This window comes from Pongo abelii, chromosome 6 (genome assembly GCF_028885655.2).
Source record: "Pongo abelii isolate AG06213 chromosome 6, NHGRI_mPonAbe1-v2.0_pri, whole genome shotgun sequence".
In the NCBI taxonomy this organism is placed as follows: Eukaryota; Metazoa; Chordata; class Mammalia; order Primates; family Hominidae; genus Pongo; species Pongo abelii.
In genome coordinates, this window is record NC_071991.2 from 136,175,662 (window position 1) to 136,192,055 (window position 16,394).

General features: G+C 47.1%; 2 protein-coding genes across 3 annotated transcripts in view; one reads left to right on the forward strand and one right to left on the reverse strand.

Moving 5' to 3' along the window:
- Positions 1 to 16,394, reverse strand: part of KIAA1549 (KIAA1549 ortholog) — a 282,292-nt gene that overhangs the window by 88,151 nt on the left and 177,747 nt on the right. The gene's annotated exons all lie outside the window — the stretch shown is intronic.
- On the forward strand, positions 3,709 to 12,408 carry TMEM213 (transmembrane protein 213). The gene is made up of 3 exons (XM_002818514.4): positions 3,709 to 3,901; positions 6,963 to 7,034; positions 8,536 to 12,408. Exons 1-3 carry the CDS (start codon positions 3,820 to 3,822, stop codon positions 8,703 to 8,705), a joined length of 324 nt encoding a protein of 107 aa, XP_002818560.1. The 5' UTR covers positions 3,709 to 3,819; the 3' UTR covers positions 8,706 to 12,408.

Sequence of the window (16,394 nt, forward strand, 5' to 3'; positions counted from 1 at the left end):
AATTCTCCTCTGAATGGATTTTGGGTTAACTGGAGATGAGCAACCCAAGTTCAAGGTCAGAGGTCTTTTCCCCGAGATGGACAGGAGGCAACGGGGCCTATCAGAATCACAAGAAAAGCTTCATTAACATAAAATATTCTTCCCTGGGCCATTCCAGGCCACAGACTGCAGGTTTTCCATCTTTTAGCCCTGGAAACTCTCTGCCTACTTCTTTTCTTTCTCACATGAAATCTTATCAGGGATAACAGGTGAAACTGGAAGCAGTGAGAGCCCTGGAATCCCCCTCTCTTGGCTACCCCTCTCTCCAACCACCGCCATGGTGCTTGGCCACAGACATTTCAGCCTGAACTTTTAAAATAGTATGTGTAACCAAATACCTATCTCGACCATTAAAAAAAAAAGTCTTGAGAAAGTCTAGCTTTGAGTAAGGCAACTTCCTGATACGCGCTCCAAAGTAAACCTGATGCAAAATGTATGAGTGAGGAAATGGGCCACATGGAGTTATTAGTTGTAGACCTGCTAAACACAGCAAATACTGGTGACACTCGTAAAGTAAAAAGTGGCCACACACACAGCCCTTTCTTTGGGGTTAACGGTTATCATTGGCCAGCCCAGCTCACCCTATTTTTTATTTTTTATTTTTTATTTTTTGAGACAGTCTCTCTCTGTTGCCAAGGCTGGAGTGCAGTGGCACAATCACAGTTCACTACAACCTCCACCTCCCTGGTTCAAGTGATTCTCCTGCCTCAGCCTCCCAAGTAGCTGGGATTACAGGCATGCACCACCATGCCTGGCTAATATTTCTGTATTTTTTTAGTAGAGATGGGGTTTCACCACGTTGGCCAGGCTGGTCTTGAACTCCTGACCTCAAATGATCTGCCTGCCTCAGTTTCCCAAAGTGCAGGGATTACAGGCATGAGCTACCGTGCCTGGCCCAGCCTATACTATTTTAGAATAACAAAGTTCTTCCGTCTGTAGATAGGAGAATGTTTGTCCTACAAACAGCTCATCTAAAACAGTCCGACATCACATAACAATGATAAAATAGGGAGGGAGGATCAACACATTATCTCCCTCCTCCACATCCACTGCTTGCCAGGAAAGCTTTCCCTGATACGACTTGATAGGATGGTCTCAGCTTAGGCTGCGGATGCTGTTCAATCCACCACTACAATAACCCCAGGCAGGCCATCTTACATGTTTGTATACCTCAGGTTCTGATTCCATAGGAGGGACAGGCTCTGTTCTCGTCAAACACATTAAAATGCACCCAGCGTCCCACATTAGATCGTTTCCGTTTAAACATTTCAAGTAAACTTTATAACTTTGCTTTTGAAACAATTACTTATTTTGCCCAGTTTTTGGTTGTTCAAATTTTTGTTTGTTTGTTTGTCTGGGGACAGGGTCTCACTGTGTCACCCAGGCTGGAGTGCAGTGGTACCATCTCAGCTCACTGCAGCCTTGACCTCCTGGGCTCAAGTGATCCTCCCACCTCAGCCTCCTGAGTAGCTGAGACTACAGGTGCACACTACCATACCCAACTAATTTTTTGTGGTTTTTTTTTTTTTTGCAGAGGCAGGGTCTTACTATGTTGTGCAGGCTGGTCTTGAACCCCCTGGCTCAAGTGATCTTCCCACCTCAGCCTCCCAAAGTGTTGGGATGACACACATGTGCCGATATGCCTGGTCTGTTGTTCAAATTTTCTCAGGTCTCAAACATTTTTGAGATCTTGAAAATCTTGGGGATTCCATGCACTGCTGTTATCCCTAGTACCCATTGGATAAATCAGTCCTGTCCTGTGAAGCTCACTGCAAGGTTTACTTGTGAGGAAAACATCAAGGACAGCATTTGTTCTACTAAGCAGTGTCCTCTCTGTGGGGACCCTGAGTTCCTTGAGCACAAGGGCTGTGTGGTCTTTCTCACCCCCAGGTCCCCACACCAAGAGGCTGGCCTGGCATGCAACTGTTTAATGTTCAACTAGTGGTAATGCCTAAACTGGACTTCTGGGCATTGACTGAAAATCACCCTTCCTAGGGAACGCTGGCCCCATCCCCAAATCCAGGAATATAGGCCACCACTATTTTGTATCTTTGAGCAAATTAGAAAAAAGTGCCTCCCCTGGGCTGTTACACTCCACTAGGAAATCCTTCCTTGGGGCTTACTCACGCCTTCCGTGTCTTTCCACAGAGCTGGAGTCCACCCCTCACCCTTACCAGGCCCATACATGTGCAGGAACACTTCCACACATGGCAGGCTGTGTGCACACAGACGATTCCCTCGCCTTTATAGGTGCTACTCCTTTGACTTGAAAAGCCCATCAACTCTAATCTGCACATACAAACAAACTTCAGCACCCAGCCCAAATGTCACTTTCTCTGTGAATCCTTCCCCTATACCTCTCAGGCAGAGTTCATCCCATCCTCCTTTTTATTACCGTCACAGTGGAAGGTACCCCTATTTGAGTCTTGCCAGGTTGCATCAAATTTCTTTCTTCCGGCTTTGGTTCCCTGCGGAACTGTGCTCTCAAGGGGGAAGAGGCGTGTCTCAGTCATCTCAGTCTCCAATGCCTAGGATGAGACTTTTATATACATGGTGGGTCTTCAATAAATGTTTTAGACTGAACACAGAGCTCTAGTCAAGTTACTCCTCAGCTCAAAATCTCTACAGAACCTTCCCCTTTGCTTCCTGACTTTGTTTCAAACTCCTCTACCAGGCACGCAGAAGCTTAGCCCACAGCTCTCCTCTCACCTCCCCACCTCACCTGCCTTGGTTCACCTGTGCTTCCGGGTGCTGCTAGTACAGCCAACCTCTGACACTTCCTTACCTCTGGGACTTTGTTCATCTGTCCCTCTACCTACAATGCCATCTTCCCCTCTCCCCCTGTCAAAATTCTAGCCATCCTTCAAGGCTCAGGCCAAATGCCATTTTCTTTCTTTTTTTTTTTTGGAAATGGAGTCTCCCTCTGTCACCCAGGCTGGAATGCAGGGGCAGGAGGATCTCGGCTTACTGCGACCTCTGTCTTCCGGGTTCAAGCAATTTTCCTGCCTCAGCTTCCCAAGTGGTTGGGACTACAGGCATGCACCACCACACCTGGCTAATTTTTGTATTTTTATTAGAGACGGGGTTTCACCATTTTGGCCAGGCTGATCTTGAACTCATGACTTCAAGTGATCCACCTGCCTCAGCCTCCCAGAGTGCTGGGATTACGGGGTGAGCCCCCATGCCCAACCTCAAATGCCATTTTCTTCTTGAAGCATCCCATCAGCAGATGTGGCCTCCACTGTTGAAACCCACAGTGCTTTATCCTTCCCAAGCCATTCCTCAAACACGGCTCTGGGGTCGAATGATGCTCGTTTGTAATTAACGCACTTTGAGAGCAGGTATCTCCCAACTTTAGCATAGTGGGTGCTCAGTGAATATTGGACCAAATGGAATTGAGCATCCATGCTACACCTGCAGATGGGAGAGGCAGCAAACTCATGTCCCAGGAACCAGCATGACACAGATCTCTCTTGTCCTCCCCTTGTTTCTCAATAAGGACAACATTTGCACTCAGGGGAGAAGGGCATAGTTTGCCCCTCCCTTCCTTCCTCAGCCAACAGTTTGGCTTCCCTTCTAGAGAGGTAAGAGAAGGTGTGACAGGCCAAGTTTCCTTTGCTCCACCCCGTCGTGTTTCCCCCAAACACCCAGCATAAGTTCACCTCTGGCAGAGTTGCTTTCCAGCTCCTGCAGGTGGGAGTCGGCTCACCTGCAGCAGGCACTCGGCACAACTCCGCAGGACCGGCTCACCTGCACCGGGCACTCAGCACAGCCTCCAGCATGCAGCGCCTCCCCGCTGCCACCCGGGCCACCCTGATCCTCAGCCTGGCCTTTGCCTCCCTCCACTCAGCTTGCTCGGCAGGTAGCGTTATGAGCTTTATTCGTGGCCAGGCTGGGAAGGGGCAGGGAAGGAGGGAAGAGAGGTGGGAGGGAAAGAAGGAGGAGGGGGAAGATTCTTTGGCCAGGGTTGGTCCTGCACAAAGGAAGGAGGAAACAGAAGTTTCTCATCTGAAGGATTAGGCAGGGGGTGGGAGGAGGGGCTGGGGTGGGGGGAGTCTTAGGTTGGCCTGAGACGGAGATCAGATACTCAATTCCTCAGCTAAGGCAGGAGCAGCCACCTCTCTTGGCCTTTGCCACAAAGAAAGGAAAAAGTTATTTGCTGGAGTCTCACCCATCAGGAGACCAAAATGATATCTCTTGGTCTGCTGTGTCCTGAAGTCTCCTTCTCAGCCCCACTGGGCTGTCGTGCTTTGCAATCCTCCCTGTGCACGTTTGTGTCTGACCTTCCCTTTCCTAAGTCCTCCGTCCCTCCCTGCCCCTTGTACTTTCTCTGCCACATTCACAAAACCTGACCGCCAGGAGGGCTGCCATTCACTGTCTCCCACCCTCCTGCCTTGCCCTGCCAGGCTGGGGTCTTCAACTCATGGCAGAGGGACATTGGTTACCATCTCATGCTCCTGGCTTTGATCTTGTTCTCAGCCACCTCAGAGCACCACCACACTCTCTATGCCCTGCAACACTCCTGCTCCCAAAACCAACTCTGCCCCCCAAAATCCTGTATATGCCGCTGTCATCCTCAGACTCTCTTCTGTAGCCACTGCCAGGGGTGTTGGTGTTGAGTTTCAAGACGTGCGCTCTTGAGCAGCTGAGCCTAAACCCAACTCCAGCTTCCATGACTCACTAGCTATGCGACCTCGAGCAAATCACTTTACCTCTCTATGCCACGTTTCCTCCTTTATCTCATGGGGACAATCATAGTGCTTGTCAAGAGGAATTGATATAATTTCATGTAAAGAACTTAGAAATAGCCCATAGAACACACACAGTGAATGTCAGCAATTATGGTAAGCACATTCATTTTATTTTCCAACTTCACCCCTCCCCAAATAAGAGTGCTGAGTTTCTTTCTGCTTACCCTGACAGTGCCTTGCTTACGATGGGAGCTCAGAATCAGAAGACAAGTTTAACTGCACTGAATCGTTGGGTCTTCCCAGCAGCTTTTCCTGTGGAATAGCCCCAAGTAGGGCCAGTCCCTCCCTCGCTTCTGGCTCTGCTTATAAGGGAGGAGGGTGATGTTTAAATTCTTAGGAATTTTCACCGGGGCTATTCCATTTGAACCACAGAAAATTGCTTATATTGAACAATTTTTACCTATAACAATGGCAATTTCATAAGCTTGAACCTAACCCTAGCATTCAGCCAACTAGGGGTTTTTTCCACTCACTTTGGAAGAGGACAACTTCTATTCTAGGTGTAGAGGTGAGATGAAAGTCAGGGCCAAGGAAGTTATTTGAGTCATAAGGAAAATTAGAATAGTGAGGAATCAGTTTCTCCAAAACAAATAAAGACCAGGCTCTAAGCCATTTAGCTGTAAATAATTTACAGTAACAGATTGCATCGAGGCAATTACTATACTTTAAGCAGGACATTGGAGTGGCTTGGGGGTTGGGTGGCATAAAATTAGTCTCAGCAGCAACCTCATGGCTTTAGCTAAACAGCAGGTTTCTTCTTAACTCGTCCTGCTGTGACAACAAGCTCCTTTGAAGGACACACTGACCCACAGTCAGGGGAGCCTTGAGAGTTTCCACACCCACCACTTTTTTTTTTTTTCCTTTTTGCTTTCCCCAAGAAGCAGAATGAACAGCAATATAATTTCTAGGAAGGTTCTTCCAATCCGTCTCTTGGTTTCCATCTACCTAGGTCAGCATGAGCAACTGTCTAATAATAGAACTTGCACTGAGGGTGGAAATGTCCCATGTCTGAGTGGTGCTTCCAATACGGTAGCCACTAGCCACACGCGGCAATGGAACCCTTGGCATGTGTCTAATGTAACCAAGAAGCTGAGGTGTTTTTTTTTAACTGAATTTAATTTTAATAAATTTAAACAACCAGAAGTGGCTAGTGGCTGCCGTATTGAACCGTGTGGACTTAGAGGTCATCTCTCTTCTTATTGTCAGTTATGGACGGGAACCTGGATGCCTCAGATCCCTAACCCAATCCCACACCCCAAGCCAACAGGACTTTAAGAATTCATGCTAAAGTCCTTTTTATCTTTCCACTCCTTGCTCATGAATCAATCTATGTCTACGTATTCTGGCACTCTCTGGGCTTGCTTGTATGATGTTTAATTTTTTTTGACAGCCATCACTCTGGAGGCTGGAAGTCCAAGATCAGGGTGTCGATGGTTTGATTTCTCCTGAGTCCTGCCTCCTTGGGTTGCAGATAGACGCCTTCTCACTGGGTCCTCACGTGGACTTTTCTCTGTGCATGTGTTGCTGATGTTTCTTCTTCTTCTTCTTTTTTTTTTTTTTTAGACGGAGTTTCACTCTTGTCACCCAGGCTGGAGTGCAATGGCGTGATCTCAGCTCACTGCAACCTCCGCCTCCTGGGTTCAAGCGATTCTGCTGCCCCAGCCTCCCAAGTAGCTGGGATTACAGGCATGCACCACCACGCCCGGCTGATTTTTGTATTTTTAGTAGAGACGGGGTTTCATCAAGTTGGCCAGGCTGTTCTCGAACTCCTGACCTCAGGTGATCTGCTCACCTCGGCCTCCCAAAATGCTGGGATTACAGGTGTGAACCACTGCACCTGGCCTCTTCCTCGTCTTATAAGGACCCCGCCATATTGGATTAGGGCCCACCCATAGGACCTCATTTAAGCTTAACTGCCTCTTTGAAGGTCCCATCTCCAAATACAATCACATTGTGGGTTAGGACTTCAATATATGAAACTGGGGAGAGGGGAACATAATTCGGTCCATAACAGGGAGTTAGCTTTGTTGCAGAAAGCCTCAATATGCCCATGCTGGAGCTTCTAGAATACTTTTATAATACTCACTACTGATTTACAAAAAACATTTCAAAATCTATGCCTGGGAATGGCTTTTGCCAGTGCCTGAGACTATCTCCTATCTTTTCTTCCAGAAGCGAGCAGCAGCAACAGCTCAACCTTGACCAGTCACCACCCAGACCCTGGGACCCTGGAGCAGTGCCTCAGTAAGCTTCTCCTGCCAACTGCTCTAACCCCAGAACTGGCCCTCGGCCTGGGAGGGAAACAAAGGCCTCCCCACTTTCTGTTGATTGGTGTCAGGTGGCCAAGGGTCTGCCTGGCCTGCCTGTGCACCAGTGTGGTTTGTCCCAGAACTATTTGCAGAGCAGGTCTGAAAGGCTTTCTTGGCTCTGATCCCCATCTAGGTGCACAATCTTTGACAGATTGCTTTAATGACCCATCCCAGGTGAGCAGCTAACAATGCCCTAGGTTCAAATCCTTGAAGAAGTTTGGAGGTGGACAGCCCATAAGAAATCATCTAGTCCAACTTCCAATGCAAGAGCTTGGTTTTGGTATCCTTGGCATACATATTTCTTCTTCTTCTATGCATGTTCTTCCTCTTCTTGCATACTTCTAGCGACAAGGCGCTCACTCAGTAATTCATAGAGCAACCACTATTATGCATGTCTAACTAATAGAAAGTTTTGCAGCTGGGCGCAGTGGCTCACGTCTGTAATCCCAGCACTTTGGGAAGCTGAGGTGGATGGATCACCTGCGGTCAGGAGTTTGAGACCAGTCTGACCAATATGGTGAAACCCTGTCTCTACCAAAAATACAAAAAAATTAGCTGTGTATGGTGGCATGCGCCTGTAGTGCCAGCTACTAGGGAGGCTGAGACAGGAGAATTGCTTGAACCTGGGAGGCAGAGGTTGCTGTGAGCCGAGATTGCACCACTGCACTCCAGCCTGGGCAACACAGTGAGACTCCCTCTCAAAAAAAAAAAAAAAAGAAAGTTTCACTTTATTTTGTCTGGTTCCCTTTATCCTGCCCTCACTGAATGACCGAATATATTAACTTAGGCACTTAAAAGGAAGGGTAGGCTGGGCGTGGTGGCTCATGCCTGTAATACCAGCACTTTGGGAGGCCCAGGCGGGTGGATCACTTGAGGCCAGGAGTTCAAGACCAGCCTGGCCAACGTGGCAAAATCCCGTCTCTACTAAAAATACAAAAAATTAGCTGGGTGTGGTGGTGCACGCCTGTAATCCCAGCTACTTGGGAGGCTGAGGCAGGAGAATTGCTTGAACCCAGAAGGCAGAGGTTGCAGTGAGCCGAGATCATGCCATTGCACTACAGCCTGGGCGACAGAGTGAGACTCTGTCTCACAAAAAAAAAAAAAAAGGAAGGGTATTAGGGATAACACATAGAGGTAAAGAGTATGGCTTCAGAGTCCTACAGACTTGGGTTTGAGTTCTCCTTCTGCCATCTTGTGACCTTGGGCAAGTTATAGCCTCAGTTTCTTCATGTAAAATGGGAATAAAAGTCGCACCTGTCGCTTTGTGAGGAAGGCATAAGCTAACGTGTAAAAGCACTCAGCACAGTGCATGGCACGTAGCAGGCCTCATCAGTGTCAGCTACCGTGCTGTGATTGTTCTGTTAATATTAATGGTAGAGAAGCCTGGGCAGGGCTGGTGGTGCATGCCATCGTCCTTGCTGTCCCTTTCCCACCAGACGTGGACTTCTGCCCACAAGCAGCCCGGTGCTGCCGCACAGGAGTGGACGAGTACGGCTGGATCGCGGCGGCTGTTGGCTGGAGCCTCTGGTTCCTCACCCTCATCCTGCTCTGTGTGGACAAACTGATGAAGCTGACTCCAGATGAGCCCAAGGACTTGCAAGCATGAGACCCAGGCTCGGTGCACAAAACAGTGATTGCCGCCAATTTGTGGCTAATGGGGAAGGGGAGCAGGGCTAACATGGTTTCTATTATTTAAGTCATTTTCACCTTTAAGTTTCAGTTACTTTTACAAGGGAAAGAAGAAAGAGTGGGAGAACCAAATGAGGCAAGCCAGTGCTGCCCTTGCATGTCACTCCCAAGGGCCCCTGGGCCTTCTGTGCCCAGGTGACTCCTCTCTCAAGATAGTCCCTCTGGAATTTGTCCTGTTTTAACCTTTCTTCTAGGCACCAAGGGAAGTGCACAAGAAATTATAAGACTTAGTCTCATCATCAACATGTTCAGAAACAAATGCATAACCTTCTCACCAAAAACCAGGTTATTCGCTTCTGTCCCTGGCTTGAGTCCCGGGCTTAACTGTCATTTCAGAATGTGAGAATCAGTCAGGTATGGTAGCTCATGCCTGTAATCCCAGCACTTTAGGAGGCAGAGGTGGGCAGATCACTCAAGGTCAGGAGTTCCAGATCAGCCTGGCCAACATGGTGAAACGCTGTCTCTACTAAAAATACAAAAATTAGCCAGGTGTGGTGGTACACACCTGTAATCCCAGCTACTTGGGAGGCTGAGGCAGGAGAATCTCTTGAACCTGGGAGGCGGAGGTTGCAGTGAGCCAAGATCATGCCACTGCACTCCAGCCTGCGCGACAGAGCGAGACTCTGTATCAGAAAAAAAAAAAAAAAAGAATGTGAGGATCAGTCGGGCACAGTGGCTCATGCCTGCAATCCCAGCACTTTGAGAGACTGAGACAGGAGGATCACTTTAGCCCAGGAATTCGAGACCAGCCTGGGCAAGATGGCAAGACCTTGTTTCTATTTAAAAATTTTTTAAAGTTAAAAATAAAAATGTGAGAATCCCCTTGACACTCCCACCATCTTCACCCCCACCTCAGGTCCTTCTCCAGCTCTCCTTCTGGCTTCATCCTGTCTTCCACAACTCTCCTGTCCCACCCATTCTCCCTGCCGGTGCCCTAGTTTTGGCCTTCACTGCCTTCCCCTAGAACACACCAGGGATATTGCATTCTGTCCTCACTGTCTTGAGGATCTTCCTCCCCGGCTCATCATTCCCCATGGGCAGCTGCCAGGGTAGGTGCTGTCACCTCCTGTTGACAACAGTCAGTAGCTCCTAAGGACTAAAACTTCTCAGCCCAGCATTCAGCTCTTTGGAGGAGTCCATCTGTCCCCCAGCACATCCAGGAGTAAGGATTCTGACTGGCCCACTCCTCATCCTGGTGTCTTCAGCTTCTCTGCTGCCATGTTCTTTGCTGGGATGGCTGCTTCCCAACTCCACCTCCAGAATCAAGGATATTCCTCCAAGCCCAACTCGAATGCTTGATCTGCCTGGAGCCTTCCTGGTCATCCTTGGGCGACCTGGAGCTGGTGCTCTTAGAGCACTTCTGCTCTGCCCTGATGTGCAGTTGTTGTGAATGGGCCTCTCCATAGTTTATCCTTCCTCACACCCCTGGGGCGTAGTACCCTATTCAAGTTTGTCCAATGAGTGCGTGGGTGAATTAATGAATGAACGAACAAATGAGTCTTTGCCCTAGACGACTTAAGGTCCTCACTCAGCATCAGGAGCCTCCATTTTTCTCCAGATGGTTGAAATAACCAGCCTCTGAAGGAGCCAATGGTTTGGTCACTGCTCTCTCAGCAAATTACAGTCACTGTCACTTAGCATGGAGAGTGGACGTTGCACATCACTGTGAAACCTTGCAGAGGAGGAGAGGGCAGGTTTATCAGAAGAAAGAAAGGACAAAATGACTCCTTATGAAGCAATTTCTGCCCTCTGTGAGAAAACATGTATTTAGATCAGATAAACCCTAGTCAAAATACAAAAAGGAAAAATGAAAGACCTCTGAAATAGGAACAATCTCTTGAAGAGGCAAACAACTCAAAACTGCTCAATTGCTCTTTCAGAAAATCTAAGTAAACTTCCCTGACAACAGAAACTGAAGAGATTGACTGGTTCATCTTGTAGTCTTCCAAAACAGCAGATAATTTGTGAATCTCAGATGTTGAATCAGTACAACGGGATGAATTTCTTGTTCCTAAGTGTTAAATGATCACATACATAAAAGAGTCTGAGCCTGAGCAACATAGTGAGACCCTGTCTCTATAAAAAAAAAAAAAAAAAAAAAAGATTAGCCAGGCGTGGTGGTGCACACTGATAGTACCAGCTACTCAGGAGGCTGAGGTAGGCGGATCACTTGAGCTAGGGAGTTCAAAGCTGCAGTGAGCCATGTTCGTGCCACTGCACTCCAGCCTGGGCAACAAAGTGAGACCCTGTCTGAAAAAAAAAAAGTGTCTGCATAATTCCTGGTGCATTTTGTGGATATACAATATGAGTATGTGTTCCATGTTTTTAGAAATTCAAAGGAAGAGTTTCCACAATATGTGATGGTTTATTTCCCAAGAGATGAAAAGATTCATTAAGGTGCATGCTTTGATTTAACAACTGCAAACATTTAAAAAATATAACAGTGTGTGACATAGCAGTGAGAGTACTATCTTCTTTAAAAAAGGGAAATTAAGATTTATTTCTGGCCAATGTGAACAGAAATAAGTCACTTTATCTCACTGGGCACCAATTTTACACGTGGAAAATAGAAGAATTGGACCAAATCAGCAGTTTCAAGCTGAGTTGCAAAAGTTCATGGAGCCATTTCAGTCGCTTCGTGGAATCGGGGTAGGCATGAGGCCCATTGTTCTTTCAACCACAGCCGTGTGGCTCTTGTGTCATACATTAAACCTTGTGGTAGGATTTTTTTTTTTTTTCTGCTTCAATAAGTGAAGAGTCAGGGCACCAGTTGGTGTCTGAGATGCCCTCCAGTCTGGGGAACCCCGTAGATTCTTAGACTACTTTGAACTGAAGTATGTGCAGTCTGCCATCTCACATTAAAATGTGGCATTTTGTCAATTGCTTTTCTTTCATCTGCCCAAGACGAAGGGGAGAATGAATCAGTACAACCACTCTTGTCCTTGAGACTGTAAACAAAATGGTTCTATAGTTTGATGGTTCTACTTCCCAGATGCTACCTCTCAGATTTATTCTCAACAGAAAATTTTTTGATTACAGCAGACCAGATCTTTATCTGCCAATAAGTTAAAAAAGATAATCTGGGCTGGATGTGGTGGCTCACGCCTGTAATTCCAGCACTTCGAGAGGCCAAGACGGGAGGATTGCTTGAGCCCAAGAATTTGAGGCCAGCCTGGGCAACATGGCGAAACCCCATCTCTACAAAAAATACAAAAAAATTATTTGGGACTGGTGGTGCATGCCTGTGGTCCCAGCTACTCGGGAGGCTGAGGTGGGAAGATGATTTGAGCCCAGGAGGTTGAGGCTGCAGTGAGCTATGATTCTGCCACTGCACTCCAGCCTGGGTGACAGAGTGAGACCTTGCCTCAAAAAGAAAAAAAATAAAGAAAAGAAAAGAAAATCTGAAAGGGAAAGCAGGCATCAACTTCCAGGGATCTAATAACTTCCTAACTTAAAGCAACAGAACTTACCTAACTTTTGGACTTTTCATTTTAAAACTTTGCCTTTAGCAGTGGACACTGTCCTCAACACAGCTACAGTTTTTGTAACACAGAGTCCATATGATATGGGGCATGTCTGTATCAAAATGTCATATGTAGAAACAAAGTATTAAATATTAAGGTGTGGCATAATTATCTGACTTTAAAAATCATCATTTAGTGACCGGGCATGGTGGCTCACGCCTGTAATCCCAGCACTTTGGGAGGCCAAGGCAGGCAGATCACCTGAGGTCAGGAGTTTGAGACCAGCCTGGCCAACACAGTGAAACCTTGTCTCTACTAAAAATACAAAAAATTAGCCGGGTGTGATGGTGGGTGCCTGTAATCCCAGCTACTTGGGGGGCTGGGGCAGGAGAATTGCTTGAACCTGGGAGGCAGAGGTTGCAGTGAGCCGAGATCGGGCCACTGCACTCCAGCCTGGGCGACAGAAGGACACTTTGTCTCAAATAAATAAATTAGTTAAATTAAATAAAAATCATCATTTAAAAATCTATTCCTGGCCGGGTGCGGTGGCTAATGCCTGTAATCCCAGCACTTTGGGTGTCTGAGGTGGGTGGATCACCTGAGGTCGGGAGTTCGAGACCAGCCTGACCAACATGGAGAAACCCTGTCTCTACTAAAAACACAAAATTAGCTGGCGTGGTGGCACATGATTGTAATTCCAGCTACTTGGGAGGCTGAGACAGGAGAATCGCTTGAACCCGGGAGGCAGAGGTTGCGGTGAGCCAAGATCGCGCCATTGCACTCCAGCCTAGGCAACAAGAGCAAAACTCCATCTCAAATATATATATATGCATATATATATATATTCCTTTTTATATGCATGACACCTAACGCAAACAAAACAAATTTACAATTTTTTATTAACAAATAAATGTTACAGCATGTAAGATTATAAGATTAATCAGCTGGACCTGGTGGTGCACATCTGTAGTCCCAGCTGCTGTGGAATCTGAGGAGGGAGGACGACTCAGGCCCAGTGATTAATTGCTTTGAGGGTGTAATGCCCAATGATCGTGCCTGTGAATAGCCACTGCACTCTAGCCTGGGTGACACAGCAAGACACTGTCTCTAAAATAAAACAAAGCAAAACAAAAAAGTAATCAAAAACAAGTCTTAGGATAGCTTGGGCCTTGTCTTAGTTTGGACTGCTGTAACAAATTATCATAGACTGAGTAGCTTCTAAACAACAGACATTTATTTCTCTGGAGGCTGGAAGTCTGAGATCAGGGTGCCAGCATGGCTGGTTTCTGGGGAGGGTCCACTTCTTGGTTCATGGACAGCCGTCCTCTCATTGCATCCTCATGTGGTGGAAAGAGGGCAAATGAGATCTCTGGAGCCCCTTTTACAAGGGCACTAATCCCAATTGTGAGGGCTCCACCCTTATGACCTAATCACCTCCTAAAGGCCCCACCTCCAAATACCATCACCTTGGGCACTAGGATTCAACATGAATTTTAGGGGGACACAAATATTCAGTCTATGGGAGGCCTCATTTCCACAAAAATATATAGAAGCATATTTTTAAACTTGGAGAAATATTAATCTAGATGTTTCTGATGAAGAAACTGCTCTGTCTGAACCCCAGCATCCATTTTGAAGTCATCTATAGGGGATCTTCCTTGCCATGTGGTAGGAGTGCCTTGTATACACCCTCTGCCTGGCACCTACTTCCAGCCTTACCTGGATCCAGCCCCTCCTCCTCACTTCTTCGAGAGTGATCTCTCTAATACATAAATAAGCGATCAAATCACCCCCTTCCAAAATCCTTCGGTGGCTCTGCACAGCTGACGGAACAGGATTTTTACTCAGGGTGAGCCAAACGAGCTCTGTAATTGGATCTCCAGACATTTCTCTAGCTTTATCTCTTGCATATCCTTCATGCAAACAGGGTTCGAAATGATTCCCGTTCCCTAAACACTCTATCCTCCTGGCCTTCATTTTTGCTGTTCACATGACCTGGAACGTACGTACCCTTCCCCAGAGGAAGATCTGCTGTGAACCAAGAGAAGCTTACACTTCGGGCCTCCTTACTTGAATGGGCCCCTCCGAGTCCCTCAGTCTAACACTGTATTCCTAATTTTTCTATCCTTTTTTTTTTTTCTAAAGGCAACCTCCCCTTAACTGTCTACATTTAAGGCCCCATAAACCTGGGTCTCCCCTTGCTTCCCCTCATCCTCCCCGGCCCCCAACTCCCGGTTGGATTTTGGTTTACTGAGATTGGTCTTCCAAGTCAAGTTGCCTCTTCCTCCCTGGATGGACACACACACACACACACACACACACACCCTCCTTGACCAAACTCTAGCCAGGCATTTTTTTGAGCCCTCTTCTTGACTAGACCTTAACCTTAGCTTATAAAAACTACAGACTCTCAGCATAAATGATTTCATCCAGTCTCTTCCCCTCACATGTAAAGACTTGACCAAATACTAACACAGCCTCTAACAGCTCCAGGCTGCACCCCTAGGATGAGCAGGAGGTCGAGACTCTGCCTGGGAGATGCAGCTGGAGGTGAGTGATGCCAGGCCGGGTCCCAGGCACATCATGTGCACGGCACAAAGGTGCTGTTTCCATCCAAACAGAGCTAACCTATGTGACAGCTGGGGGTGGCAGGGGTGGGGAATTCAGGACTTTTATCCAAGTCCTGGGGCAGCCAGAAGCCCCCTTCCAGTAAACCCCTCTAACAAACCCACACTGCACATGCACACATACACATATACCTCAACGCTTTGTCCTGGCCATGCTCTGGGGATCCCCGAGCTCACTTCCCTCCCCTGCCCACAACCCATAGCCAATTCCACCCCTGCCTGACTCAGTATGGCAGCAGGGAGTGCAATGGCAAGTGTTTGAGGGGCTGACTGGGTGTACTGGTCTCCAGGGTCCATGTGAGTGTAAAACCCAAGCACGCATGGCAACCACGTTGCTGCCTGCTGGGATCCAGAAAGCCCTCCAGTGGAAGCCCAGGTTGTTCATCACACACTCAGTTTCCCTGAGGAACAGGCACCCTTTGAAATGTGCATAGCAGTTCCAAAGGGCTGCTAAAACCCATGGAAAAAGGGAACTGCACATAAGATCTAACACTTGGCTTCCATTACATGCTTGACTGCTACAAAACACACTTGCTACATGGCATATTTGCATATGTGTTGTTCAAACTGTGATTTAAAAAAAAAAAGACAAAAGTTAAAAAAAATTGATTCCAAACCATAATCAATCTCATGGCCAGACTGATCAAGAGCCATTGATCAAGGAGCCTAGTGCGGATGGCAATCCCCTTCCACAGGCTGCAAATGTGGAGTTTCAGTTTCCCAACCTGAGTGCAACTGATGTGAAATTGCACTTCTATGTCCAATTCCAGTGCACATAGAAGCACATTTCTCTTTCCTACTAACACAGACAGGACCAAGGTGCAATTATCATATTTCTTTCATGACATGTTCTTTTCTATCAAGGAGGAATAACGACCAAAATGGTCGTTTAAAAACAAGCAAATTTCTCTCTTTTCATTGGTTGAGCAAGTGGCTTCTTTCCTAAGTTTGTATTGTTATAAACAATATATAAAGTACAGAGAATAATTAAATTATCAAGTCATGAAAAGACACAGAGAGCCGGGCTCAGTGGCTCACACCTGTAATCCCAGCACTTTGGGAAGCCGAGGCGGGAAGATTCCTTGGCCCCAGGAATTCGAGACCAGCCTAGGCAATGTAGCAAGACCCCCATCTCTACAAAAATTTTAAAAATCAGCCAGGCGTAGTGGCACATGCTTGTAGTCCCCGCTACTCAGGAGGCTGAGACAGGAGGATCCCTTGAGCCTAGGAGTTTGAGGCTGCAATGAGCCGTGTTTGTACCCCTGCACTCCAGCATGGGTAACGGAGTGAGACTCAGTCTCAAAAAAAGAAAAGACAAGACATGGAGGATATGCACATTACTGAGTGAAAAAAAGCCAATCTGAAAAGGCTATATACTGAATGATTCCAACTACATGACATCCTGGAAAAGGCAAAACTATGGAAGCAGTAAAAAGATCAGTGGCTGCCAGGGGTGTGTGGGGAGGGAGGGATGAATAAGCAGAGCACAGAGGATTTCTAGGGCAGCAGAACTAC

What these genes read in the sequence shown, in the direction of transcription:
- TMEM213 (XM_002818514.4), top strand. Translation starts at nt 3,820, where the DNA reads ATGCAGCGCCTCCCCGCTGCCACCCGGGCCACCCTGATCCTCAGCCTG. An exon ending in CCACTCAGCTTGCTCGGCAG is followed by an intron (nt 3,902 to 6,962) that starts GTAGCGTTATGA and finishes CTTTTCTTCCAG; the next exon opens with AAGCGAGCAGCAGCAACAGC. An exon ending in GACCCTGGAGCAGTGCCTCA is followed by an intron (nt 7,035 to 8,535) that starts GTAAGCTTCTCC and finishes CTTTCCCACCAG; the next exon opens with ACGTGGACTTCTGCCCACAA.